This window comes from Caloenas nicobarica, chromosome 3, assembly GCF_036013445.1.
Source record: "Caloenas nicobarica isolate bCalNic1 chromosome 3, bCalNic1.hap1, whole genome shotgun sequence".
NCBI lineage: Eukaryota > Metazoa > Chordata > Aves > Columbiformes > Columbidae > Caloenas > Caloenas nicobarica.
Window position 1 is genome coordinate 82,374,641 of NC_088247.1, and position 26,945 is coordinate 82,401,585.

Genomic DNA, 26,945 nt, shown 5'->3' on the forward strand with positions numbered 1-26,945 from the left:
TTTGCAGTGGTCAAAAATCCCATATACTCCTCCCAGGCCTGCTCTGCTTGGGGAATTCCAAAGGAGGCTTCATCCTTTTCCCTGTTAGCATCCATCTTGAACCTCTGCAGGTGGTTTATAATGATATGTGGGAAGAAGCCATCAGTAATTTTGTTGATTTCTTCAGCAAGAGCCTGAGCCAGCTCTATAGTATACCTGTCTTGGTTGGTAGACACTTTGCATTTCTTAGAATTCTGAGTACTTCCAGGAGGACACTCATGAGAGAAAATACAAGAGGATGAATTTGCATCCCAACAGGCAGCTTCTCGATCAGGGATGTCGTTGGGTTCCATTGACCCACCGTGTGGGACAGAGAGAATAAGGTTCATGTTGCCCACTTGATATTCTGTGAAATTATTATGACCAAATATAACCTCTTTGGTGCCAGTGGCTTTCAAAAGCATATATGAAGTAGAAAGAAGGAACAGATACATATCCTTCATTTGCTGCTAGAAGACTCAGCAATATGAACTATTTCAGTACCTACATAAAAGCAAAGACAGAATTTAGGTTACTTACAGCTGGGAACACATGAGAGACTGTTCAGCTGCTGCTGGAATAATTAGTTACTGGTTAACATATTTTAATTCTATTCTATGTAGCACAAAGAAGAAGAGTACTTATATGAGAAACAAAAATGAACAGGGAGCTTAGTGTGGTTAGATGTAACTGATACGGTTTCCAAAAGAGAGGATTCTCCCAGAATAACAGAGCAAGGGAAACGGTAGGTTACTGGGCATCCTTCATTTCCCCAGAAAGCACAAACACTATTTGATCATCCCATCTGGTCCCAGAGAATCACTAGATCCCAGAAGAATATTTGAAATATTTTTTTCCCACCAAAGCCTCACTTTTTTTTGCACTGCCAAAATGTAAGAAAATTCTAATGAAATTAGATAAAACATCTATCTCATTGACCTGTGTGAAATATTTTTCTGTTACCCACATGGTAACAGAAACTAGAGGCTATGTCACCTCCAGCTAACACTGGGCTTGTCTAAAATAAGCAGATTGGTAAAAATTAAGTGCTACCAAGCTCTACCTTTAGCTGTGCTCTAGGCTGAGTTAATTTAATAGCATTATAGATAGGTACCAGTGAGTGCATTTAGGAGTGACTCTATTCTCTTTGGTTTTCAATTCTGCGTTCTCTTCTAGGGAGCCAAGATATTTTTAAGCCATTTTTTGGAAAGATGGAATTCAGCAAGGTGCTGACAGTGCTTTCTGGCTTGAGGGCATTACATATCTAGAAGGCTCAGAGTCTCGAGTGTAACTGTGTTGGACGACTGTAAAAATGGGTGAGTAAACTCAGTGAAGAGCAGAATAAAAAAGGATACTTTTCACTTCCATGAATTAAAAAAACCCTCAATATAGGTCAGATGAGTATGTAAATGAATGCATTTGCAGATGAGGGGAGCTGCCCTGAGAATCTCATCTACAGTTTTCCTGCAGCACATGATTAACAGCCTTTTTAGGGTTTTTTAACCCTTCAGTTAAAAGGTCCTTTTACGTGAGCTAGTGGCTTAAAACAAGCTTTTATCCAACTCCTTGTATAGTTCACGCTTCCCCAGATTTCCCTGAGACACAGACCTTCACTTGGTAGTTCAATTTGCATTACCAGAAATGTTTGGGAAATTAATATTTTCAAGCATTATTCAAAATCCCTTTTCTTGGAAAAACAGGCTGCACATGCAGAGTAAGTCTAGGAAGAGCTTAACTCAGATGCAGTGGGGCCCAGCACCGAGTTAAATCAATGAACAGCAACAACTCCCAGGTGTTGCTCACCTGCCTTAGGACCCTGTTTCCTTTGCCGCAGGCTCTCACCTTAAACATGATGACACAGCTGTTCCTTTCCCACCACTGTCAAACAGTTTGTCACCATCTGCGGCAGTTTCCTTGTATTTTTTGAAATATCTTGTTAATGATTGAATCAAACTGCTAACACTACTAGATTGGGCCTTAAAGATATATGGAGATAGAGCTCCGTTTAACTCCCAAACTGGAAGAAAGTGGCCTTGGCACATCTCAGGCTCTGGGCTGAGTCAGAGAGCCTAGGGGAACTCAATGACCCCAGACTGGTTTAAATAGTTTTCTGGACAACATAGAGGGGATGAAGAGGAAAACTGTTAAATCACAGTAATACAGGCTAGAACTGCTATTCTGGACCTCATCAAAGCAAGACACACACTTTTCCAAAGGATTTTAACTCAAAAGGGATGGCGTTTGGAGAAGCACAGAAGCACCTGCAGCTAGGAGGAATATGCTAGAAAACTTACCTCTTTGTCTTCTTCAGCACAAGGGTGAGGTCCACGTGCACAAGGAACAAAATAACTGTAACAGGCTCAAAGTTCTCTGTTGATCATAAGTAAACATATACATTATCGTGAGGTTAAAAGAAAAAAATCTACACTATTTTAAACTGCTAGTGATCACTGCAGGACTGGTTTGAAGATTTACCTATAAAGAAAGGGAGAGTTGTTCCTGCCTCTGCACCTTCAAAAGCGAAACTCAACCGACCTTTGCACTCGATTTCAGCCAGGGCTCTCTCTGTCCCAGAGGTCTCCAGGGGCAGGGCTGAGCCATGCAGCTCCATGCCACAGAGGCTTCATTGGCACCTGGATGTATCATTTCACAAGGAAGGATCACAAAAAGGGAAAAAAAAAATGCCCTGGTTAACTGGAAGATTAGCATGCTTTTTTCTCTATACTGACATGTTTCTAGAGATCAAAAATCTCTAACCAGTGAAGGCAGTAAAACTGGTAATGCAGAGGGTTTTGAGCTTTAATGGCAAAAATGGGTGTCCTAATTCTGGTTTTGGTTTTTGGGGTCTTCTGGGGAAAGTCTTGGAATTTTTCTGAGACTTCACTGTAGGAAAGGTGATGGGACGCATCTGTTCATGTGCACACTCATCTGTGCATTTGAAGCTGTCCATTATCTCTTCCTGACTGAGAAAATACATTCTCTCCACTCAGAATCATTCCAAGATATGCCTGGCAGAGAAAAGGACTGAAACAACTGGAGACAGGGAACTGAAAAGACCTCTGAGTTGAAAAATAAAGATAAAAGGACAGATTGGCAGGGTTGGGACTGGAGTGTCCTTTGGAATACAAGAAGGAGGTGAAAGATCTCATCATGAAGGATGGTGAAAATACAGCAATTTCTAATAAGATGGCAGAGAAGCATGAAAGAAAGGCAGAAAAAGATGGGGCAGACTACTGCTTTGTTTTGTTGGTGTTTTTTTGTTTGGTTGGCTTTTTGTTTGTTTTTCACAGCAAATCAACCGAATAGAGTTAAATGCAAGGGTCAAACACAATCCATGGTCCTCCAAGACACTTTTTCAGTTATGGGTCCATGACCCAGCATGGTATGATCATGTTTCCTGGTGTTCTCACTTACTTTGCTACTCATGTGCAGGAGCTCACAGTTACATGTTGCTGACTGACAGGATCCCATTCCATTTCTCATTATGTATCATTTCACATTGTTTTTAGTAAGGAGTGCAGAACAACAGCTACCCAGCTTATTGCCTGTGATAACTGGTGTACTGTCTGTTTCAATATTTTCACAAAGATCAAATAGGCAATGCATAGGTATATTAATCTGTAAACTGATTCGGTTGATTTAAAAAATGTGCCTCTTCTCCACATCTTCAGGCTTCTCATTGTAGAGTAAATCATGAACCAGGTTTCTATTAAGCTTCTACAAATAGTTATGCAAGATATTAAAAATAATTACTTCTATGTGTTTTCTTGTAAATGGAAATTCCTTCTAAAAATGAAAACATTTACACACACCCCCAACAAAAAAAAATGTCAGGACATTGTAGTACCTCTAGAAACAAACTGAAACTGCAGGCTGATTAGTGCTGAGGAAAAAAATCTAAACACACCATCCTCCTGCAAAATGGGTTGGAGAGCACTTTATTTTCAATACCTTTCAAATGTCCTTGTTCTGCATTCTATTTTCAATCTCACCTTATGTCCGGTGGTGAAAATGAATACTGAAGAAAGCAGAAGGGATGGGGATCTGAGCAGGACATGAGCATTTTTCTCCTTTCCTGGCAAAATGTCCAAAAGCAGAGGAGTGTTAGAGATACAGATGAGAAAGCATTTTCTGGGACAACATTATGGCTATGTTGTTTCTCAGTGAGTAGCAACTGAAGACAGTTGTCACTTCTTACTAAGTAGAAGCCTCCAGGATGAGTCTGTGCTTGGCACTACAGCAATTTAAACACTTTTGTTTAAATTATCTGCTTTTTCAGAATTTTTGGAATCTGAACAAGTGGACAGCCTTCCTGCTAGACACTAATACATACTTTTCTTTTCATGATGCACATCGATAAGAGACTGCCTGTGGATGCTCCTTCTTATACCTGAGAATTACTGCTTGAGCGCTCAAAGCAAACTCAGAGAACTCATAGCAATGGAGCAGATGACCAAATCAAAATGTTGATAACGCATCGTGATGGCAGAGAACAAGTTTCCACTGGCAGTAGGAAGGGAGGGGATCACACACATTATACCTCCATCCACTTCCATGGGATTACTCATGAGCAACTTGGTTTTGCTATTCACTGGCAACATGTGGATTAGTGGTTCTTTGCCTTCAGTGGAAAAACCCAGGACACAAAAGAGAAGGTCAGATGAGCTTGGAACCTCCAGCCAAGCATGCTATTGACAGATAGCCATTCAAATATGACTTAGCTGGAGTTGACCTCAAGGAGCTTCACAAAGTGTTATTTGGCAGAGCTGTGTCCCCTTTGTGACCACATTCTCATGAAGAAACTGATGGGCCCAGACCTTACTGAAGTGGTACGGTTTGCTCAGGAAGGGAATGCTGGAATCACCCTCACAAATCTCTTCCCTGGAAAACTAATCCAAGAGCTGTGCTCACCCAGCAGTGAACAGAGAGGAAATGTGACCAGCCTAATGAGGTTATGTGGGATTCTGATGCAGGCGAAAAATGGCTTCTCTTCCCTTCTGTACCTGTCAGGGGCTGAAGGCTGCAAACGGCATTAACAGTTCAACAGAATTAGTTGATTAAGTGAGAGACTGCTCACATAAATCATGCTCTTGGCCTGGCCTGACTAAAGCAGATGGCAGTTGCAATAATAACTAGATAATCTGGGGTTTTAATGACTTTACTAACATTATTGGTACAATATTTTTTTGATAAATGAGGAGCTTTTAAAAACATTTCCTCTGCTACTAGTTTTCAGGATGTCTTCCTCCAGACTTCTCTCAAGTGCGTACAAGTGGGTACATGAGTTTGCTTGTGCTATTAAGGCCTGGCTTCTTAGCTAAGCTAGAAAAAAGAGTGTGAAAATATGCTATCCATAAATGGAAATTTCAAGAAAAGACAGATAAAAGGTGCAATAAATGTAACTCTGCTACCTTTTGGAGAGAAACCAAATTTCTTTTCCAACACTGATTAAATGGTTCAACTAACTGCCAGCCAGACTTTTCTGAACTAAAAGTGATCAAATTATTAAGCAGTGAAGACAATATGGTGGCAATAATAAGGAATTAACTGAATTTTTGGAAAAACTAGTATAAACCAGGCACCTGATCATCAGACACATCACACAGGGATAAGCCCATCTGATAGTTCCTAGTCATGTAGGAAACAGAGAGAGGAGAAAAAAGAAAGCTCTTCAAGGTACTTTGAAGTGAATTTATGCTGTTGCATTTATACTACTTATTGCATTTATGCAATATTTATTTATTTATGCTGTTCCATGAGGTCTGGAAGGACATATACAATCATGTTGTTCATGAATGGACAACTTTATACATAGAAATAAGTCATTTCGTGTTTTTAATTACAAAAATACCAGATATTCAAACTGCGACATTTCAAGCAAAGTACTACATTTGATTCCTATTCACCTCTACCACTTTTCCTTTGTTCCAAGACAGTATCATGATTTCTCAAACTCTCTACACAGAGACAGACATCCTCTAATCAGGATTCAATCACCAGCTTCACAGATCTCTACTAAGAGCAGCTTAATAAAGCAGTTAAACATCATCATGCTTTCTTTTTTAATTTCAGAAAATCAGTAAATAAAAACACCTACTCCAGTGCGGTGGTAATTTTTATTCTAGAATGTTGGCGAGACTTCCGGTCCAGCAATCTCATTACTTGCAGCTGGAAACATGCACACGCATTTGTTCCAGTCTTATCTGAGTACTAGCTGAACAAATGAAGCAGACATGCAGGTTTTCATGAGTGCAGGGAAAATTTGCATAATTCAGTATTGCATGCCTCGTCTCTCTATTTCGTCCTAATTCTGTTCCCATTCTTTACAGAGTTTGTAGACTGCATTTGTTCTCTTTAGCAATGTATGAAAACATATTTCCTGAGGACAAGAAACATGAGAAGAAAGATCAGTCTGAGACTGTTCTAGGTTCCAGCATGCATGTTGCCAGCAGTGTTAGAGAATAGAAGTAGGAAGAAATTAAGGCGGGCACTATAGAGTCCCTTGTCATCCTAGTCTGTAGTACGTGCAGACAACATGCTGGTATCAAACTATGGTTTACTGTGTTTAATGTGTCAAATAGGCAGAACGAGATAATGCAACAGATAGTTAAATAGGAACTCAATCCCATGCATGAGATGTCCCAGAACATTAACTAGATCTGTGAAACAAAAATATTATTTGTATGCCTTTTTGTATGTAGTTGGATTATTCTTGTAAAACTCCCTTGTGCACCACTTCGAATTTCAGTATGTGATAGGGATGTTCAGGGCTTTTTTAAATGAAAGCAGTTACAGTAGTATTTAAATACAGATTTAAAATGACAATTTTGACAACCAGCTTTTACATTAACTCCAGGGTTTCACTGCTGCAACATCCGTCCCTCACGACTTCCTTTGCAGTCAGTGACCTGCTTCCATTCTCTCCTTCCCTGTTCACTGGGTCAGCAACAGGACTCAGTCCTTTGTCCTGCCAAAATTCTGTGATGCCTTTTGATTCCAGTATACTTAATGTTTAGAATTTTCTTGTTCATTGTTGTTATCCACGTGCTGTCTTCAACTGCATGTCATGGATCCTTTGCTGTAATTGAACTGATCTGCACCAGTCACTGTGAAGAATATTGTCAGAAATGGATCATTCAGTATGATTGTCACCTCAAAATGACTCATTCGGAACACAGGTCACAGCAATAGTACAAACTGATGGTTACTGTATCTAAGTTCTTTATTCACAGATCAGTAACTTTTACTTACTGGTGTTTAACTTCTTCACGTTTAAATATTGTAAGAAAGCTACAGACACAAATACATTCTTACTTCTATGGTGGTTCCTCTGCTGGTAGATTTTTTTTTTTCTGACAACTACGTGAAAAACTTTTCTGTATACCAGGGTACAGATGTGACCAGACAGCAAGGATAAAAAGAAAGAACTGAAAATAAATGCTCAATACTATGATGACACAGTCTTTCCGGGATGTTGACCATAATTTTCTCCGCTAGCGACTTAGTGGTTATAGAAAATTTGCATTAGGAAGTATTGCCAACACTTAAGCTTTCAAACACACGTGTTAGTCCCAACATAAGGGGCAATGTTTTACAATTTTTCTACACTTTACTGAGAGCCAGCAGAACTGAATTTGGCGTGGGACGTTCTCACTCAATGCTACAGCACCGAATCTATTTCAGTGTATTAAATGTACTCTAATATTTTTGCAGATGCTTGCATTAGCTGCACTTCCTTTGCTGGCAGCAAATTTCATGGTTTCCCCTTTAATGTCACCCCGCTCAGAATCCCATTCCCCAGCATTTGTGGCCTCCTTGCAAACACTCCCTCCTTAAATCCTCGCCTTTCAGGCTCGGTTGCGAATGAAAGAGAAGGCGCCGGAAAACTCCCGGTACCCAACACAAGAGCGATTCCGAAATTATCAGCCTCTCAGCGTCAGTTTCGCCAGGGAACCGAAAGCCCGAACCGCGCCGACACGGCGACCCCAAACGCCGAGCGGAGCCGAGCGGAGCCGAGCGGAGCCGAGCGGAGCCGAGCGGAGCCGAGCGGAGCCGAGCCGAGCCGAGCCGAGCCGAGCCGAGCCGAGCCGAGCCGAGCCGAGCCGCCTCGCCTCACGGGGGTGGAGCTCGCGCCCAAACGGTCTCCTCCTCCCCCACCCCCGCGCGGGGCATGCTGGGACTTGTAGTTTTCCGCTGGGGCGGGGCCACTACCCTGAGCGCGCGCTGCTTGAAAGCCGCGAGCTGCTGCCGCGCGCCACGGCTGAGCAGAGCGGAGCGGCACGTGCGGGGACCGGCGCGCGGGCCTACACCCCCGCCCGCCCCAGCGAGGTACTGGCGCGCGGCGCTCCGCGGCGGTTGGCGATCGCCGATCGTGTCCCCCGGTTTCTCTCTCCCCCTCCCCGGGCAGCGGCGGCCCGCGCTGAGGTAGAGGCGGCAGCGGCGCCATGGGGGAGGCGGCCCCGAGCCGGGAGAGTTGCCTTAGGCCCTCTCGCCCCCGGACGGGTACGGTTCGCTCTGTCGGTACGTGCGCGCCGCGGGGTGGAAGCCGCTCGGGACGGAGCGGGGGCGTCCCTGAGGCCCCGCCGGCCCCTGAGCCGCTGACCGAAGCGGGGAGAGCGGCCCGTGCTCGGCACCGCTTGTGCGCCCTCCCCACCCCGCTGCCGATCGGGGGGCGTGCGCGGGCCCTGCTGCCCCCCTGCGAGCCCGGCGGCGGCACGGAGACCCGTCCCCGCGGGCCGCGCTCGCCGCTGGCTTCGTGTTTCGCATCTCTTCGGAAGGCGGTCAGGACCCGCCGCTGCGCAGGGTGCGCGGCGGCACTCGCGGGAACTTCTCGTGTCTGGTTCAGCCCGGCACCCTGTCTGCTACCTGACCTGGCGTTCCTTGTGCAAAGATCGGGACTCACGCTTTTCGTTTTCCCGCCTGCAGTTTAACCAACATCATGGGGATTCAGGGTCTACTCCAGTTTATCAAGGAGGCTGCTGAACCTACCCACGTGAAGAAATACAAAGGGCAGGCGGTAGCTGTGGACACCTACTGTTGGCTGCACAAAGGCGCTTATGCTTGTGCTGAAAAGCTGGCCCGAGGAGAGCCGACAGATCTGTAAGTCTTTGTTAGATTTCAGTCTCTACCCTCTTACAAATTAAAGTTTTGTTAGTTTGGCTTTTCTTGAGCTAAAAACTAAGTTAAAGCAGTTTCACTTCTTACTGTTACTTTTGAATTCTCAGTCCCAGTTGTACTTTTTGGGAATGGAAATGCTGGCTATAAATAAATTGCTTTCCAGACTGGCACTTTAACTATAGTGTAGAGAGCCCTTTCACACTTTACAATTCATCTGAATTGAGGTATTATATAGCTACAATCCTATTTGCTCCTGTTTCTCAAAAATCATAATTATTTTTCTGTTTATGTTTTGTAGCTCTAAATCCAATTTCTTCAGCGCTCTTATCCTTAGTGTTCCTAAGCCCCACTCTCTGTCCCCTTCCTGACCCCTGCTGGAAAGTTTGCACATGCTGTTTTAAACAGTGTCCTTAAAAGAAAAAACAAACTTGATTTTTATATGTATATAGAGTGTCCTCGTAATGCACTTTGTGTATACAGCAGCTATTAGATTTTAGTTCTGTGCTGCTCACGAGATGAACTCATACAGATCTGTAGAAATAACAAGTAAGGAGATCAGAGGTCCAAGCGAATACATGAAGTCTGGAATTCCCTACAAATATTTTACTATGGGAGAGGATTGGAAGGCAGTGGAGGATTGCCTCCTGGTCCATACACCACCTTCACTGATTAGTACAGTTTGGGGTACTCTGCTGTCTTTTGGAATATTTTCAATATTGTGCCTGTATTTTTAGTATGGGAAGACACGTTTGCATGTCTGTCCATACCATGTATCCACCATCTGGAGAGAAAAGTGGATAATTCCACAAAGAGATGTTTAATACTCTATCACTCCTCCAACTCTAGAAAAGTGCATTTAGTCTGCCTTTGACAAGGCTTCAGGGAAAGATAATGTACAGTACTCACCTGCTTCCTGTTTCCCTGGCCATTATTAATTGAGTTGCTGAAACTAAAATGATGATCCATGTTTTAACTTGTAAAGTTTTTGGCAGTGTTGAATCCTAATATAGGAAAAACAAGCTGAATTGTGCTCAAGTTTTCAATTCATTTTGTTTAGGAGTAGGGAGCAGTCAGTCCAGTTCTGAGTTGGGAGGTGGAGCATTTATCTTAAAAGCAAACACAAAACCCCACCACCACCAAACAAACAAACAAAACCCAAACAAACCAGTGTCCTAGTGTTCTTACTCTTTTTGTGATGCTGAGGCAATATATGGTCCATGAAGATCCTTGAACGCTAGTTACTCTTACACTTACGGTTCTCCTTTCCTGCAAACAGAAGATAGGTAATAGACTTGTGTTCAACAATAAAGTTTATATTTCTTTTCTTTTGTTATTTTTGGTACAGTTATGTAGCTTTCTGTATGAAACTTGTTGATATGCTCCTCTCATTTGGAATTAAACCAATTTTGGTATTTGATGGATGCACCCTACCTTCTAAGAAGGAAGTGGAAAAAGCCAGACGAGAGTAAGTACTGAACTGTATTGATTTGAAAGCAAAGCAGTATGTTTAACAGTATGATTCATTTTCAAAGTTCAGAAACCTCAAACTTCAGCTAGTTAGTAATCTGTGTTAAACTTCCCTGCGATGTAGTGTTATTTAATTTAATTCACATTTAAAAATCATACAAACCTCTTCTTAGAGGTTTTATTCCAAAAATAGAAACACATTTCATAAATGAAAGCACTTCTATAGAGGAAGGAAGTAAACCTCTGAGCATTAGTTCCTGTAATGTATGAAAGGCTTTTAGTTTACCCGCCGTCATGATCTCTGGACAAAAATATTTCTTCCCAATATAATTTTATTTAAAAATAACACCAATTTCCTCATCTTTCTCTGTAAATAATCAGATGAACTTGTTTCAGGTATGGATTCAGGTCCCTATGTAATGGGACTTCTCACTGAAGTGGTGAGAAATTTTCTCTGGTGGTTTTTATTTATAAATTTTCTTGAGACGTGCTTCCTTCAGTGTGAAGCAAACAACTTCCGATGTTTGAAATTAAGTAAATTATGCCTTCTGTCCTCTAAACCAGTAAGTTTGTAATGTCAGATCCTCCGAAGTTCCCTTAAATCTGTTTTACTGCAACCTGAGAGTGGGTGCATCTCTTCTTTTACACTGCTGATTTCAGTTCCTGAGTTGTCACTGTCTTCTGAGAAAATATTATAAATTCAACATGCCAATCTATTCATCCATGTCTAAAAAATGGCTTGGTTATTATGTTTTAAAAAATTACCCAGTACAACAGATTTGGGAAATGTTTATCTGCAAAAGAATTTTCCCCCCTTTCCTACCTGTCTCTCTTAGTCCTTTCTGCTAATCCGAGATTGGTGGATATTTTTGTTTATCTTTCAGGAAGCGTCAAGCCAGTCTTCTGAAGGGGAAACAATTGTTGCAGGAAGGGAGACTGGCAGAAGCTAGGGAATGTTTTGGGCGCAGTATAAATGTTACCCATGTTATGGCTCATGAAGTTATTAAAGTAAGTTGTCGGTGCTGTTGATACTGATAGTGGTTTTGTTGTTTGTTTGGGGTTTTTGGGTTTTGTTGGTTGGTTTTTCTTAAATATCTATGCAAAAGGTAGCTGTCACATCACTACCTCTTCTATGTAGACAAGAAAAATATTCCCCCCTTCTTAACCTCTAACTCAGGGGTGTCAAACTCATTTTCACCGGGAGCCATATCAGCTTTGCTGTTGCCTTCAAAGGGCTGAATGTAATTTTAGGACTGTATAAATGCAGGAGTAGTTACGTTTATACAGTCCTAAAATTACATTCGGCCCTTTGAAGGCAACGGCGAGGCTGATATGGCTCCCGGTGAAAATGAGTTTGACACTCCTGCTCTACCTGGATTGCGTTGGGCACTGTTAACAAACTTCAACTTATCTTCAGTTTCATTATGCCCAGTCGTGCAAATAATGATGATGTATCAGTTGAAATATACCTCTTCCTACTGCTATGAACTTCGATAACACCAGCAATTTTATTTTTGCTGCACAAAAACTAAACACTTTTTTTTTTTTCCCTCAGCGAGTTCCTGAGAATAGACTACAGAAAAAATTTTGGCTGCTTAAAAACATTTCTAGTAGGTTTTTGCTCTCCTTCCCTGCAGTTGTAGGACCTTTATCAAAATGGTATTACATCTCTTCTAGTGCTGTTTTCCTTTGTCCAGAATATAACTTGCATGAGTTTGAAACTGACACTTGTGGTCAGATGCAATGAGCATAGTGTTACAGGCCAACACAGGAAAGATGGTTTTCGAAAACTAGTTTATGTAGGTCTAAACTGCTTGAAACCCGAGTTTTGAGTATGAAATATTGGGCTGTAAGGAGGGATGGGTGTGTGAGTAAAAAGATTGCGGTTTTAGTTTAAGGTAGAAGTTCTCACGCTTTCAGATGTCTTAAGATAATTACCGAAAATTGATGCAAAGTACTTGTATGCTTCTTGTTTACATACAGGCTGCACGAGCCCGGGGAATTGATTGTATTGTTGCACCATATGAAGCTGATGCTCAGTTGGCTTATCTTAATAAGACTGGCATGGTTCAAGTTATAATCACAGAAGACTCTGATCTTTTAGCTTTTGGATGTAAAAAGGTATGAAAGGAAACACTAATAGCCTCTACCTCTTGCTGATACCTTAAAAGCAGAGTTTGAAGTTGCCAAATGTGTTTAATGTATGGATTTTTTTCTTCTACAGTAAAAGAGGGAAACAGAAGGGATGAGAATAGCATTCAGCCTCCGTTGTTGCCATCAAGTACAACAAACTAGGTTATATGGGTGAAAGTTATTGTTTACACTTCCTCTTAATTTACAGGTGTTTCTGAAAATCGACAAGTTTGGAAATGGACTAGAGATAGATCAAGCTCGACTAGGAAACTGCAAGCAGCTTGGAAATGTATTTACAGAAGAGAAATTCCGCTACATGTGTATTCTTTCTGGTTGTGACTACCTCTCATCAATTCATGGAATTGGGTTAGCTAAAGCATGCAAGTTACTAAAAGTAGCCAACAATCCAGATATTATAAAGGTAAACTTGGTTTTGCTTTGTGCATTGACTTTGTGGGGACCTATATTATTATATATGAAAATATCATTGAATTGAAAATATGAGGGGTTCTTGACTTATTCCATTTTGAGGAGAATGCTAAAAGAAGCACTTTTTACCTGTGCTTTAGAAAGATGCTGAGCACTCAAGTGTTGAAGCTGTTATATGTTTAATGAAATATACTAAACTGAACTAAAGAATTGTTCTAATCCTTCAAGGACATATTCTGTTTGAGGAGAGACTTAATTTTTTTATTTTTAAGGCTCTGGGTTTTTTTCACCTCATTACATGCACTGTCTTCTGTTTTTGCAGATTAGCTATTAAACTGCTAATTGAGTGCTGTTACTCTTGCATAAGTACACTTTTATCTGTGTGGGGGAGGGGCAGGAATTGGGACTCTTCATTTTTTTTTTTTTTTTTTTCCCCTGCATTTAATTACGTACATACGGATACAGACATTTAAATATTAAAAACATTATGGAAGAAAAGTTTATGGTGCAAAACAAAAAATAAAGTAGATTTTTTGTTTGTTTGTTTCTTATCTAATGTATGAAATGAAAACAAATCTAGATGAGGAAATACAGAGGCTAAGAGAGTGGGAATAACTTTAGAGGCTAAGAGAGTGGGAATAACTAGTAAGGGAGAACAGAGGTTTTTAATAGCTAATAAGAAAAATACCCTATGTGGCTTTGCTGGAGGCAGGTAAATGTAATCTAGAAAATCATTTAAATATGCGGTCTAACTTAATACGTCTTCTTTCTTAAGTTACTTGTATGCTTTAGTGCATTTTTTTCTCTCACATGCTGTACAGAAAGAATTTTAGTTTGAAAATGTTTTGCATTGTGTAAAGCAGGCATCAATGCAACTGGTTTGATTGACTTTTGTGTAACTAAAAAGGAAACTTAGAACTTTTCCCACATGAATCATGATTTCTTTTAATGTATCTCTTCTGGAGCAAAATGTTGGGAATTAATAATTTGAAAAACTCTTCACTTAGTAATTTGTCATGTGATTAATCACGACTGTTTCCAATGGTGTTGAAAAGTCATAAGTGAGTCAAAAGATATGAAGTATTCCAATAGTGCCTGTTCAAACTCTTACTACTTAATTAGATGGGTAAATTTTCCTGTATTTAAGATGCATGGCCAAAACACAGTTGCTTTATTTGGAGAGGAGAAACTCTATCTTCTAGCAGTATGACAAATTTCATCTTCAAATGAACATAATCTGCCTTCCATGAAACTGGAAAATGTAGAGATCAATGAGTTTCTAGGAACTTCTTTTAGAGTGGTGCAGTAACAATATATAGGAGGAGCTACCAGATCAGTATGTAGTCATTTGTAGAGAGTAATGGAGAGGTGGGGAGAAATCCGATTGCTTTTGCTTTTTTTCTATCCTAAAAACATGCCTGTACTGGTTATGTGTTCTGATTATATGAATGATAAAATTTGATATGCATTAGTCTAAACAAATATACCTTAAGAATATGTTCTTTATTTCTATTCAGATTCTGTATTTATTTATTGGACAAGAAATATTTATAAATAGTTGAATTGTGTTATTTATGTGATTGTAAACAACTTGAAAGTGAGAAAATAATGTACAAAACGTTTTTCCTTTCCCTTTGTAAGTTGAATCTGCTTGTAGCAGGACACACATTCTACACTTAATTACAAGCGAAGATACTTAATTGAAATGTATTTAACTTTTTGTATAACTTGTTTAAATGATAAAGTTGAGTAATTTTTTTTGACAGGTTATTAAGAAAATGGGGCAGTACTTGAAGATGAATATAACAGTACCAGAAGAATACATACAGGGTTTTACACGAGCCAATAATACATTCCTTTATCAGTTAGTTTTTGATCCTGTCAACAGAAAATTAGTTCCTCTGAATGCATATGGGGATGACATTGATCCAGAAACACTAATTTACGCAGGACGGTATCCTTTGTGTTGAAACAGCAGAGTGGGAAATAAGGGTGAGCAAATGCGGGGTCTTCTGCTTTTCATTTCATCTGTGGTGAACTTCTATTTTTCATTGTATCTCTGCTGTTGACTGAAGCCTGGCTTTTATATAATCTTAAAAGTTCTTCTTTTCTCTTTGCTCTGATTTTAATTTAAAAAATAAAGTGCAGGGGCTAACTGAGTGACATGCTATTTTAGGTGGACATTACTGATTTATTTTTTTTCTTTTCTTTTTGGAAAACAACTCGTTAAATACAGGTTATATTTAAACTGTTTATTTTAAGACCGTCTTTAGCTTCACATGTTAGCTAACACATGTTAGGTGTGTTATGTCTGCCAGTTTAATTCTTGCAATCTGGGTTCAATTTATTCCCTAATCTAAGCATTTCCTATTTTACAATGTATCTCTTCCTATAGAACAAGTAGCATTTTGCCACATTTGTGCAGCATAAATTTCAACATGTAAGATTAGGAAAATTAAGAGAGAGAGTGACTGTTGACGTAGCTACTAGCTTTGTATGTTCATCAAGCCACCTCATCTCTGGCATTTCCAGAAATCAGGAAGGAGAAAGATTGTAACTTTCCTGCTGATGAGTGAAGGTTTTCCTTTTGACTTTCGTTATTTGCTAAGCACTGCAGATCTATTACAATTGTTGTTGCATCAGATTGAGCTGTGAGTAGTAGTATTAATGCTTTGGGTTGATATTCTAGCAGTGCTTTTTAGAACAAAAATGGGAAACAGCTTTCATGTGATGGTTCTTGAAATTTGATGTAATATTCAGATATTTTCCTTTAATACGATGGGAACAGACATCTTGGTGATGATACTGCCTTTCAAATTGCCATTGGCAACATTGATATCGATACAATGGAACAAATTGATAATTATAACCCTGACACTGCACAGGTAATGTCTTTGTTCTGAAGTTATATATTAAGATTTTCATGTGAGTCTGAACATTCATGAAAAAATATGATTAAATGTTGTTATATGCTAAATCAAGAAATCATATGTAGAAGGCAAAATTATAAACTTGTGCCTTTCTATTTATTTATTTATTTTTCAGCCTGTGCAGCAGAGAAGTTGTGGCTGGAATGACAGACATGCTAATCATGTAAATAGCGTTTGGAGCAGAGACTACAAGCTTGGCCCTAATGCAGATAGTGTTCCTCACAAAAGGCAGTTACAAGAGAAACCAACAACCAAAGGCATGGAGAAGATAATTAGTGTTAAAGGACTAAAACTTCCAGACAAAGAGCTCTTGGCAAAAAGGCCAAGGAGTGGTATGTTTTTATTAAAATAAGAATATAAATAACACTAGATGGCTGTGGGGAAAGAGAGGATTTTATCTTGGGATTGATGGCATGAGATTTTAGAGGCCTAACTCTTAGTTTTTATTGTCTGTATTCTGTTTTTAACAAGCTGCCAGACTAATGAACAATAATGTTAAAGCCTACATAACAATTAAGGGTGGCAGCAAACTTTCAGCAGCACTTAATTTTAGCTTACTTAAATTTGCTATAAAATTTCATTGCTTTCAATTTTAAGTTGTCATGTTTAATACCATCTGTTCTATTTTAAAATATTTTTATTATAATTTCCATCTTAAAATGGCATATGAAGCAATGGGAACGACCTGGTTTTCCTAGAGTTGGTATTTGGCAAGACAGAAAATTTGAAGAATGTTTTCTGTACTCTTCCAATACCATGCTGCCTGTATCCCCTGTATCTCTAGTAAATCTATGCTATCTTGTTTTCCATACCACTTAAGTTATATGTTCTGAAATACACTCTGGGCTTGTAATAGAAACAGGAATTCTTTTTTCCCATTGTGCTTCATCTGATATGGTTAAGTATTTTCTCGTCTTCTGCTGCCTTTACTTTCTGATTATATTAGGGTTTCTTTTTTGCCTTTGTTCCTCTTGATACATTCCTACTCCCTGTTTTATCAAAATCTGTATTTAGTTTAGCAACCTGCCTTTAAGTCAAATTCAGTTTTGCTTTCAAAGTGTTTAAAAAACCAACCAACCAAACGTTGTTTCATTTCAGCTGTTTTGCCTTCACTCCATCTACCTTTTAATAGAAAGTTACTTTGAAGGCTATTTACTAGAAAACAACCATGTTAAAGTCTTCTAAACTGTAATGTCAAGAATTTTCCTACCAGACCTTACTAATTTTTTTTAGACTTGTGAGTGTAAATATATAATGCTTAATCCTCTCATAACTGGTTAATTCTAGAACACACTTCTATACTGATACTTAAATTGTCTTTTGATTTAGATGAAATATCAGATGGAGATCTGTTGAACCAATATTCATTTTCAAAAGCAAAAAAATTAAAGAAGGAGAGTGATCATGATGGTCAAGCACAAAAGAGTGTCTCAGCAATACAAAACCTTGATTCTTCAGGGAATTCTGTCACTCAGGAAAGCTCTAATGCCTTGCCCAGAGTTAGAAATAAATTTGCTTCCTTTCTACAAAGGAAAAACAAAGAAAAGGATGCTGTAGTTGTTCCAGGAACAAGAAGCAGGTATGATTGCATCACGTTTTAATAAGTAGCAAAATACTATTTGCTGTCCTGATTGCTGAAATAATCTGAAAACTGAAGAGGAGAAAAATGTTACCTCAGCCTTTTTTTATGCAACTGTATTCATGCACCTGTAGCCTTGAGCTGAGATGGAGAACCATTTGTGCTAGGCATGCTGTCTACGCATGAACTAGATAGATAAATGTCTTTTTTTTTTTTTTTACTGCAGAAATGGAGACTGTGAGACTATTCAATGCAGTCTAGCCTCTGGGTATCAAAATTAATTAGGAATTGGCCATATTTCTTTTTCTGGTAAAGGTCATATGGCACGTTTCAAAAAAAAAATTGGTGCTTTGTGCCAAATATTTAAGCAGTGAGTAAATATATTGACTTAGGTTGACAGGGTTTTTTGTTTGTTTCAATAAAGCCAAACCTGGTCATACTGTGTGACAAATACCTATTCTTATCCCATTCAGTTGGTGCTCGTGCAGAGATCAGGAGCACTTTGAGAAGAGAGTCTGGGTTTGTTAGGTGTTTTTTGTGGTTTTTTTTAATTGGCTGTGTGTTATGGGTTTTTGGTTCAACTTGGCCACAGCTACTTGAATTTGTTTTGCAAAATATTATCACAATTATGTGTCTTATGTAATTTTTATCTTAAATAATTTGAATATTTTTGAGCCATGTAATTCTACAGAACAGTCTAATGTTGATGTTCTTTAGCTTTAACACATACCTTCCTGAGCTGGAAGTTTTGCCGTGCTGTATCAGAAATTGGGAGTTGTCAGTGGTAGTAAGTTCTCTAAAGCAATGGTCAGTTTCTTAAAAAGCTCTGACTTTTACTTAAGAGCTGCAGCTATAGCATGGAAAAGAACTAGATATCTTCTAGTTCTCCTTGATAAGAAATGCTGAAGTGTTTCCCTGCTGTTGAGCTTTATGATAATTAATGAATATATTTTTAAAATTTGTAGGATTCCTAGCTGTTTCTCCTTTCCAGATTAAGAATCTTATTAGTATATCAGTTAATGAATGACATGTTTCTGAATGCTTTTTTCCACCTTTTTTTTTTTACTGTTTAAGTGCATCCCTGAGGGACTCAGACAATTGGTAAACCAATTGTCAAAATAATTTGTGTCTGCAAGTGGACTTCAAAAATAAAATTGATGGATATAGACAACTATTGGATTTTGGATATGACATACTTATTTACAGTAACTTTCTTCTCCATTGCCTTCACCTTTTTGTACTTTTTTAGGTTTTTCTGTAATGATGCAATTATGTTTGATAGTACAACAAAGAAGGATGATGATGACCTAACTCAAGATGCTGAGTGGGATTGCCAGAAACAGGAAGTAAAACATGTAGCAGAAGATGTTTCTCAGTTTTCAGAAACTGAAAAATCAACAAAGACTATCTTTACACCTCCTGGAGAAACACAGAAAAACTGCTTCCGGTGGTTTAGCAGCCTCATACATAATTCAGGAAATCCAGGTCCATCTCATACTGTATTTTCACAACAGTTTCACCAACAGAGAAGCAACTGCGTGGTATCCCAAGATCAGATTAATGGGGTACAAACAGAGAGCGAGGCAGCGTGTGGTGAATTGGAAGAAGAATCCTCTCCCTTAACAGAATTGGAACGGTCATCGCAGTCTCAAAGTTCTTGTGAGCTGTCAGAATGCAATTTCGAGTCTTCAGAAATACCGCATATTTCTAACAACCGTTCAGATGCAGAAGTAAGAATATTACACACTGTTTCAGTATTTACTTTCACTTTAAATTATAAAGGAAATCTGGCAGCGAAGTCTTCATAATGATACACTGTAGAATATGTAGTTTGTGCTAACAAAATTTGTCAATGCTTAACATAGTTGTGTAGAATGGATTGACTTACTAGCTTAAATCAAGTCTGTTCTCTGGTTTTATTTTGTCTGCAGTCTTTCCACTGCTACCACTAAACTGGATCCTAAAATATCCTGGTAGGCTGGCTTTTGTTCTCTGCTTTTTTTAGTCCCTGAAGAAGTCCTTTCAGAAAGCATGCGTGTCACCATAGTGTTGCTTGCAGAAAATAAGTCCAGGTTTTTGTATAAGTTCCTAGAATTGATGAAAAAATTATACCTTGTAAGGTATATATGTGTAAATATAAAAATATACATTGTCTTAAAAACAAAAGCAAATGAACGAAAAAAACCCTCTATTTTAAATTCAAATCAATTTTCTTTTGAAGGAATCTGACTTCAGTTCAAAACTGGCTGGTGATCAATGTAGTCAGTCTTCAGTATTTTCTGCTGTTCAAACTGACAGAAAAAGAACGATCATAAAGACCAAGGTAAGAATTCTTCTAACTTTACTATGAGCTCTACTAAACTCTGAAAACCAGTTTTTTCTTTCTACTAGTTCATTCTAGAACTCTTAATGAAAGATCTTAAGCAATGCACATGCTGGCAGGGTAAAACTACATTCTTGTTCATCTGTATCAGGGCTGGGATGAACTATAACCAGGTCACCTATGGTTGATATCACAGTTGCAACTTGTTCTGGAATTTTAAACCCTTCAGTATAAAATAAGAAGCTAAGATAAGGCAAAAGAACACTACTTAATTTTCCTCAGGCATGCTAAATACACAGGTTTTATAATACAAAATGCAGTCATGTTCATAATCCAGATACAGTCACAAGATGCAAACTCATTCATTGCTTGTTTTGATAAATCTGCTAGTTTAGTAGCCTCCTTCCTCTTTGACTAGAAAAAGCGTGTTTAAATGTCAAACTATGTCCCTTGTCTTCGTGACATTTCTAAGAGCTTTACCCATTTGTCTAATTTACAAAACTTCCAAGACTCTAACAGCTAGAAGCACTCTAACTCCTTAGGCATTGTCATTAGAATTGGCCAAAATATTCATAAGTCGAAGGAAGACGCTTTCCTCCTTTCGTGTACACCCTTACTAACTTTTTTCCTAATACGCAGACAAGAAAGCACAAGCTTCTCTGCCAAATGAGAATATTGTGCGTGTTTTGTATAACAGTGACATCTTGTGGTTATTGTTTGGAACTTCTGTGTTACGATGGAATTCGTATCTTTATTCTGCAACAAATTTTCAGGATGCTTGGAGCTCTTCAGACAATAGGAATCTGCTGAAAATCTGAGGACAGTAGGGTTAGTTTAAAACAAGCAGCTAGTAGGAGGGTATTTTTGTCCATGCATTCCATCTGCTTCCTTTATGTGCTGGTAATAATAAAATACTTGTGAAGAATTGGACCAGAAAACTGACCCGCCTGCAAACTAACTTGACAACAGCCAAAAGGCCAATCATATTGGAACTCGGGCCCACCCAGACTCATGTGAGTCATAGCACCAGTAAGACAATTGGAACAAGTAGCCAGAATTGAAGAGGGGGAGGTAGAGAACCACTTTTGACTCAGTTTTCCCTTAGGATTGCTTACTGCAAGTGTAAAACAATGGAAATCTTTGCTTGTGCTAAGTACAGTAAAAGATACTAAAGGGAATAATGAGTTCCAGATTTAGGGAAGAAGCAGTCAATCACTTAAAACACAAATTATTCTGATTTTTGGTAAGCTAAATAATATAGCTGGTCTGTGGAGAAATTTAATAACTGGGGGAGATAATCTGGGGAAGTTATCAACCCTTATCATGGTTCCAATCCAAAATATGAAGTATCTAGCTAGTCAATCTTAATATCAAAACTAATGGAAGCTTTTCCCTAACAGGTGCCTATAAGATAATGAGCTCTCTAGGACCTTGTAGTTTTTTTCTGTGATAATATTCCAGCTGTGTTTTTTACTGCTAATTATTTTCCATAATTGCTGCAAGCTCAGCGTGAGGCTAATATTGACAAAAAGAGAGCAATGTACTCTGGTTTTTAGTTTCTTAGTGGGTGTTTGACGTGTAGCCTTGCCTATTTTGGGGTTAGTTAAGTTTTAACTCCAGTGTAATTCAGTACAACAAAAGAATGTAAGATTATGGGTGATTTCACAAGTGTTTCAAAATGGCTAAGGTGATAGATGAACAGCAAAATACTAAAAAGTGGGGAGCTTTAGGATTTGATTTTTATTTTTCCTAGTATTCTTGTTCTGATTTTTAGCCCACATCTTAAACGTTTTTTTCCAATTTTTATTTGGGATTCCAAGATCTGCTTAGTCTATTCAGGTAGAAACAATGTAATTTCAATTAAAAAGAGTGTTGCAGTTGGGAATCACAAAATGCAATGTCATTTGGAAAGAACTGAGGTATTAATTCTGTTTGAAGAAAAGGCTGGTAACATTTTTATTTCAAGAAAAAGGTGTTAGGTGATCAATAGTAAATACTTGGATGAGGAAGAGCTGTTTGCATTAGTTAAGTGAAGCACCTGAAGTAGGCAGAGCTGTGTCATCACTAAAGGTGATCCAGCAAAACAGAAAAGATAATTCTTTTAGAGCAAAATGCTTTATTCTTAGCATCATCCACATGGGAAATAGGTGCATTATTTACAGTCTACGTGTCCTAAACTAATCTTATGTAGCCAATTATAAAATAAGAACTTACAACTGTAGGAGGTTACAATCTCTTCTGCAGGTATTGTATTTTGATAATTATGTTTTGGTTCTCATAGTGCCAGACAAAAGCTAAAATAGCAGGCTAGAATTGAGTTATCAGCTGGTAATTGGGGGTAGTTTGTACAGCAAAGTGACAGAATGTCTCAAACAGTAAAAGGTTCTAGTGCTTCCAAATGGCTACTTCCCAATAAAATGGGGAAAAAAAAAAAGTAAGTGTTATGTAAGACAGAAGAAAATGATGGAAAATATGAATAAGTCATTTGTGGCCTTTTGCCATGTGTGAACTTATTTGGTAAAGAAAGTTTTAACTTTGTCTAAAAGTACATTATGTATATTTAGTAACTGTGCTATGATTATGCACATATAGTACAAATAGGAAGAGTGATTAAATAGATAGCAATAGGTATAACTTCTAATTTATGAAATATGGTAAGCTACTCAGAAAAAAAATCCTTCAGATCAGCCTTTAGTGTGTTTCTTTTGTTGTTAAAATAAACTTATTACTTTTTGTGCATGAAGTTCCAGAAAGCAAAAATGATAAACATTATTTTATCAGTATTAAAAAGCATCATAGCAGCAGAGTAGTTATCAGTCAGTTAGCCTGGTATTGACCCAAAAAATTGACAGGAATATAAGAGATTGTGGGGGATGAGTATATGAAATGTAAAAATCGTACTGACTAACATAATTATAGGAATTAGGTCACTGCAAAATGAGTTTCATGTTCTCGTACATATGAAAAAACATTCAATGCTAGTTGTGGCAGTTCAGATTGCATTATCTCAACACAATGTAAAGCACTTTATTTTTGATTATAAGCTTTGCAGCATGATTTCTGTTGCTTACAGGTTGCCATTTTAACCATTTGTGCTGTAACATTAAAATCTCACAGGTTCCTGGTTTACATAAATCCAGCTGTATAGGGTCGTGTATTGTAACAAAGCTCAAGCCATTGATACCAGCTAAAGTAAGTGGATTAAGTAGGAAACTGTCACCTGTGCAAAAGAGAAATCACTGTGATGTTGAAAATAAGCTGGGACTGCAAGCTGCCATTGGAGAACTCCGGAAAAACTTCCAATTTAAAAGGTGAGTGGCTTTAGACTTTATTTAGCACCCTGTATACTTTTTTTTCCCCAAAGAAACAATTTTCAAAGCAGATTCTAATACTCCCCACAATTCAATAAAAATAATAGATTTAGATACATATTTTCTACATAAAATTTTTAACTTCTTAAGCTTGATATAACCATGAAGTATGATTTGTGGCAAATATGCTCTTCTAATTACTACTTTATTCCAACCAGGAAAATCTTTAAGCTAAAATTCATTTATTGAAATATTGCATTTAGTTTAACATCATTCATATGAAAACAATTACCATTGTTTGACATCAAATTCCAAAAGGCATTTCTTAGTCTAAATGCAAAAGCTGCATGAAAGTTGCAAAACTTTGTTGCATTTAAGGTTGTTTTTACTTAACTTTATGTGCCTTTCACATTTTGAGATGGCTGATTGTCAGAATATGATGGTGAATTGATGGAATATTTCTGTTAGCTGAAGTCCGGTTACAAGAAACGTTTTTGCGCATTATTGTTTTCCCTTGTGCAGATGACTTGGCTAAATTGAAGTTTCTACAAATACCTTCAAGTTTTGAACTTGAAGGAAAATGATTATTTTTAACACAAACAAACAAAACGGAAGTGTAAGTATTCTAACTTACACTCAGGTAAAAACTCCTGGTGACAAAGCTTTCCCAGCTCCAAGTAACAATCTCAACTTTGAATAATTAAGTAAAATTATTTTTCTCATTAACCTGAAAACAAATGTGAGTAGGACAAAAGTATTCTCTCTGCACTGAGTAGTATTAATAAATGTGAGACTGAACATGTGTTAAGTCAGATGAATATATTTTGGTAGGTTTGAGCCTTATGGTAGGCTATAACATACAACTGATTTTTGTTTAAAAAATATTACTTGCAGTATTAATGTTTTTAGAAATTTTACTTTTTATTATCCTTGGTTAAGGATAATATAATACTTTTCTATCATATAAGGATATTATATATATTATTATTATATACATAAGGATAATATAATACTTTATTATCCCGGATTAAGAATGACAGTTTCAAAGAGGAAGTGAAAGTGTGTATGCATTGCTTGACTTCTAATTGGGAATGTCTGACCAGGGTCGTTCACAAGGACAAAATTCATTATGGTTTGATTTATCAGAATACAGGCAGATAGAACAGAGAGAGCCTAGATGGCACTCTGTTCCTTTTCCCTGCTGATGGTTCCAAGACTTGGTCCCCAACATCAACACTTTGTCCATCCAGTTTTGGGTGGTCTGTAACTTCTGGATATACACTGGGGATATATATTTTTATTTACATAGAAGTGAATAATATATATAAAGTACTTTTAGGGGATTCTTTTCCTAATTTAGTTCAAAAAAGATTTTCTCACTGCCAGGACTTACCTTTGAGTATACTGTTTATTGTTTATTCAGATTTTAAAATGTTTCTAAATTAACCTTGCGTCTTCAGAATTATATTGTCTGATGGCAAATAAATCATGTGGGACACTAATCTGTTCTACCCTAATGTTAAGACTCATGACATATATAGGAAACTACAGTTATTCAGAAGACTTAAAATGTTAAGGAATGCTCTATAAGGAACACTTCAGTATAAGTTGGGGAATGACCTATTAGAGAGCAGTGTAGGGGAAAGGGACCTGGGGGTCCTGGTGGACAGCAGGATGACCATGAGCCAGCACTGTGCCCTTGTGGCCAAGAAGGCCAATGGCATCCTGGGCTGTATTAGAAGGGGGGTGGTTAGTAGGTCGAGAGAGGTTCTCCTTCCCCTCTACTCTGCCCTGGTGAGACCGCATCTGGAGTATTGTGTCCAGTTCTGGGCCCCTCAGTTGAAGAAGGACAGGGAACTGCTGGAGAGAGTCCAGCGCAGGGCCACAAAGATGATGAAGGGAGTGGAGCATCTCCCTTATGAGGAGAGGGCAAGGGAGCTGGATCTCTTTAGCTTGGAGAAGAGGAGAATGAGGGGTGACCTCATTAATGTTTATAAATATGTAAAGGGTGAGTGTCAGGAGGATGGAGCCAGGCTCTTCTCAGTGACAACCAATGATAGGACAAGGGGCAATGGGTACAAGGTGGAACACAAGAGGTTCCACTTAAATATGAGGGGAAACTTCTTCACAGTGAGGGTGACAGACACTGGAACAGGCTGCCCAGGGAGGTTGTGGAGTCTCCTTCTCTGGAGACATTCAAAACCCGCCTGGATGCCTTCCTGTGTAACCTCATCTAGGTTTTCCTGCTCCGGCAGAGGGATTGGACTAACATGATCTTTTGAGGTCCCTTCCAATCCCTAACATTCTGTGATTCTGTGATAACCCACAGTATGATAGGGTACATACAGTCTTTCAGTTATAAAAGTGATAGCTGTTACTTTGTCACAGGATAGTTGGAAGAGTTGGAATCGCTTCTAGTGAAGTTGTTCAGTTGTAGTGTAATTAAAATTAAAGCTTTCCATCAGAAATTTTTATTTTGGGCTTATCCGTAGATGAGTGGGTAGTTAGGTGAGGGGTCTTGCGTTGTTATGACTCATATGTTCTTACAGGCGTGTGGTTACAAACATATAACATTCTTGGGTTTTGTTGTGTCTTTGTTTTTTTTGTGCAGAGAGTATGAAAAAATTCCTTCTCGTAAAAAGTCAGATCCGTTGTCTACAATCAAAGATAATATACAGCTCACTCCAGAAACAGAAGAAGAAATTTTTAATCATCTGGAACGTAGTCATGTTCAGAGAGCTATATTCCAATGAACTGTATGCTGTGCACAGTAGGATGCATTTTTAATCGTTGTAAAAATTTACCTTCTGGATATTTCATCAATATAGAAAGATGCTTTGAAAACCAACTGTATATTTTAGTCTGACTAGTGATTTTTCATCTCTTTTATAAAAGTGTGAATGGAAAGGTACAGTTCTATACTGACTGGAATAAAATCCTTCAGTTGCCTGTGTTCTCTTATTCAAAGTCCATTCTAAACTTCTATCCAAACTTTCTTCAGCTGCCCCTGGGCTTTTTATGTAGGTCACACATGCAGTCCAAGTTTCTACAACAGCTATGGCTTTGCCTTTGCACAACAGCAGCAGAACAAGTTTGTGTCTTAATTTTTAATAGTTGATAATTTTTTTTTTACCTCTTCCTTCTTTCCTCTTGAGCCTGATCTGGCTCCAAGATAGGAGTAAAACTGCTGTTCAGTGTTCATAACAGCCTTCACTATACTTCCAGCACTCTAATAACAGTTTCTTTTCCCTATAGGGTAAGATCTGCACTCTAAACAGTTAGCTTTTCTCTTTGATATAGTCATGTTATTGGTGGAATAACTGAGGACTCCAGAAAGGAATATCACAAATATTTTGTCCCCAAATTCTCACATTAATAGTGTGTTCTTCTGTTTTACCTGCTCGTGCCATGTTTGTAGTGTTATCCAACAGACAACCAAAATATCAGTCCTTGGAGCTTAATGTTACAAAAGAGCATTGTCCTCACAACAAGCCAAGCTTCAGTCTTCAACAGCCAATCAATTAAAGGGAAAGAATCCAGGAGACTATAGTCATTGCTTTGGATGACTGAATTATCCTGAAAGAATATGATGGGATTTCAGATTTCTGCCTTTAAAATCAGGATTTAAGTCAATGTAA

General features: G+C 38.4%; 1 protein-coding gene across 1 annotated transcript; it reads left to right on the forward strand.

Annotated features, from left to right (window-relative positions):
- Positions 1-8,956: 8,956 nt before the first annotated feature.
- Positions 8,957-26,169, forward strand: EXO1 (exonuclease 1). Its single transcript, XM_065632103.1, has 13 exons — positions 8,957-9,117; positions 10,481-10,600; positions 11,487-11,610; positions 12,586-12,723; positions 12,944-13,156; positions 14,931-15,118; positions 15,953-16,049; positions 16,210-16,426; positions 17,424-17,673; positions 18,923-19,368; positions 19,887-19,996; positions 23,114-23,307; positions 25,919-26,169. Exons 1-13 carry the CDS (start codon positions 8,957-8,959, stop codon positions 26,058-26,060), a joined length of 2,400 nt encoding a protein of 799 aa, XP_065488175.1. The 3' UTR covers positions 26,061-26,169.
- The last annotated feature ends 776 nt before the right edge of the window (positions 26,170-26,945 follow it).

Bases quoted from the DNA above. Each gene is read 5' to 3' on its own strand.
- EXO1 (XM_065632103.1), top strand. From the start codon at position 8,957: ATGGGGATTCAGGGTCTACTCCAGTTTATCAAGGAGGCTGCTGAACCT. The intron at 12,724-12,943 runs GTATGAAAGGAA...CTTAATTTACAG, and splicing joins TAGCTTTTGGATGTAAAAAG to GTGTTTCTGAAAATCGACAA. The intron at 19,369-19,886 runs TACCGCATATTT...AAATCAATTTTC, and splicing joins CAATTTCGAGTCTTCAGAAA to TTTTGAAGGAATCTGACTTC.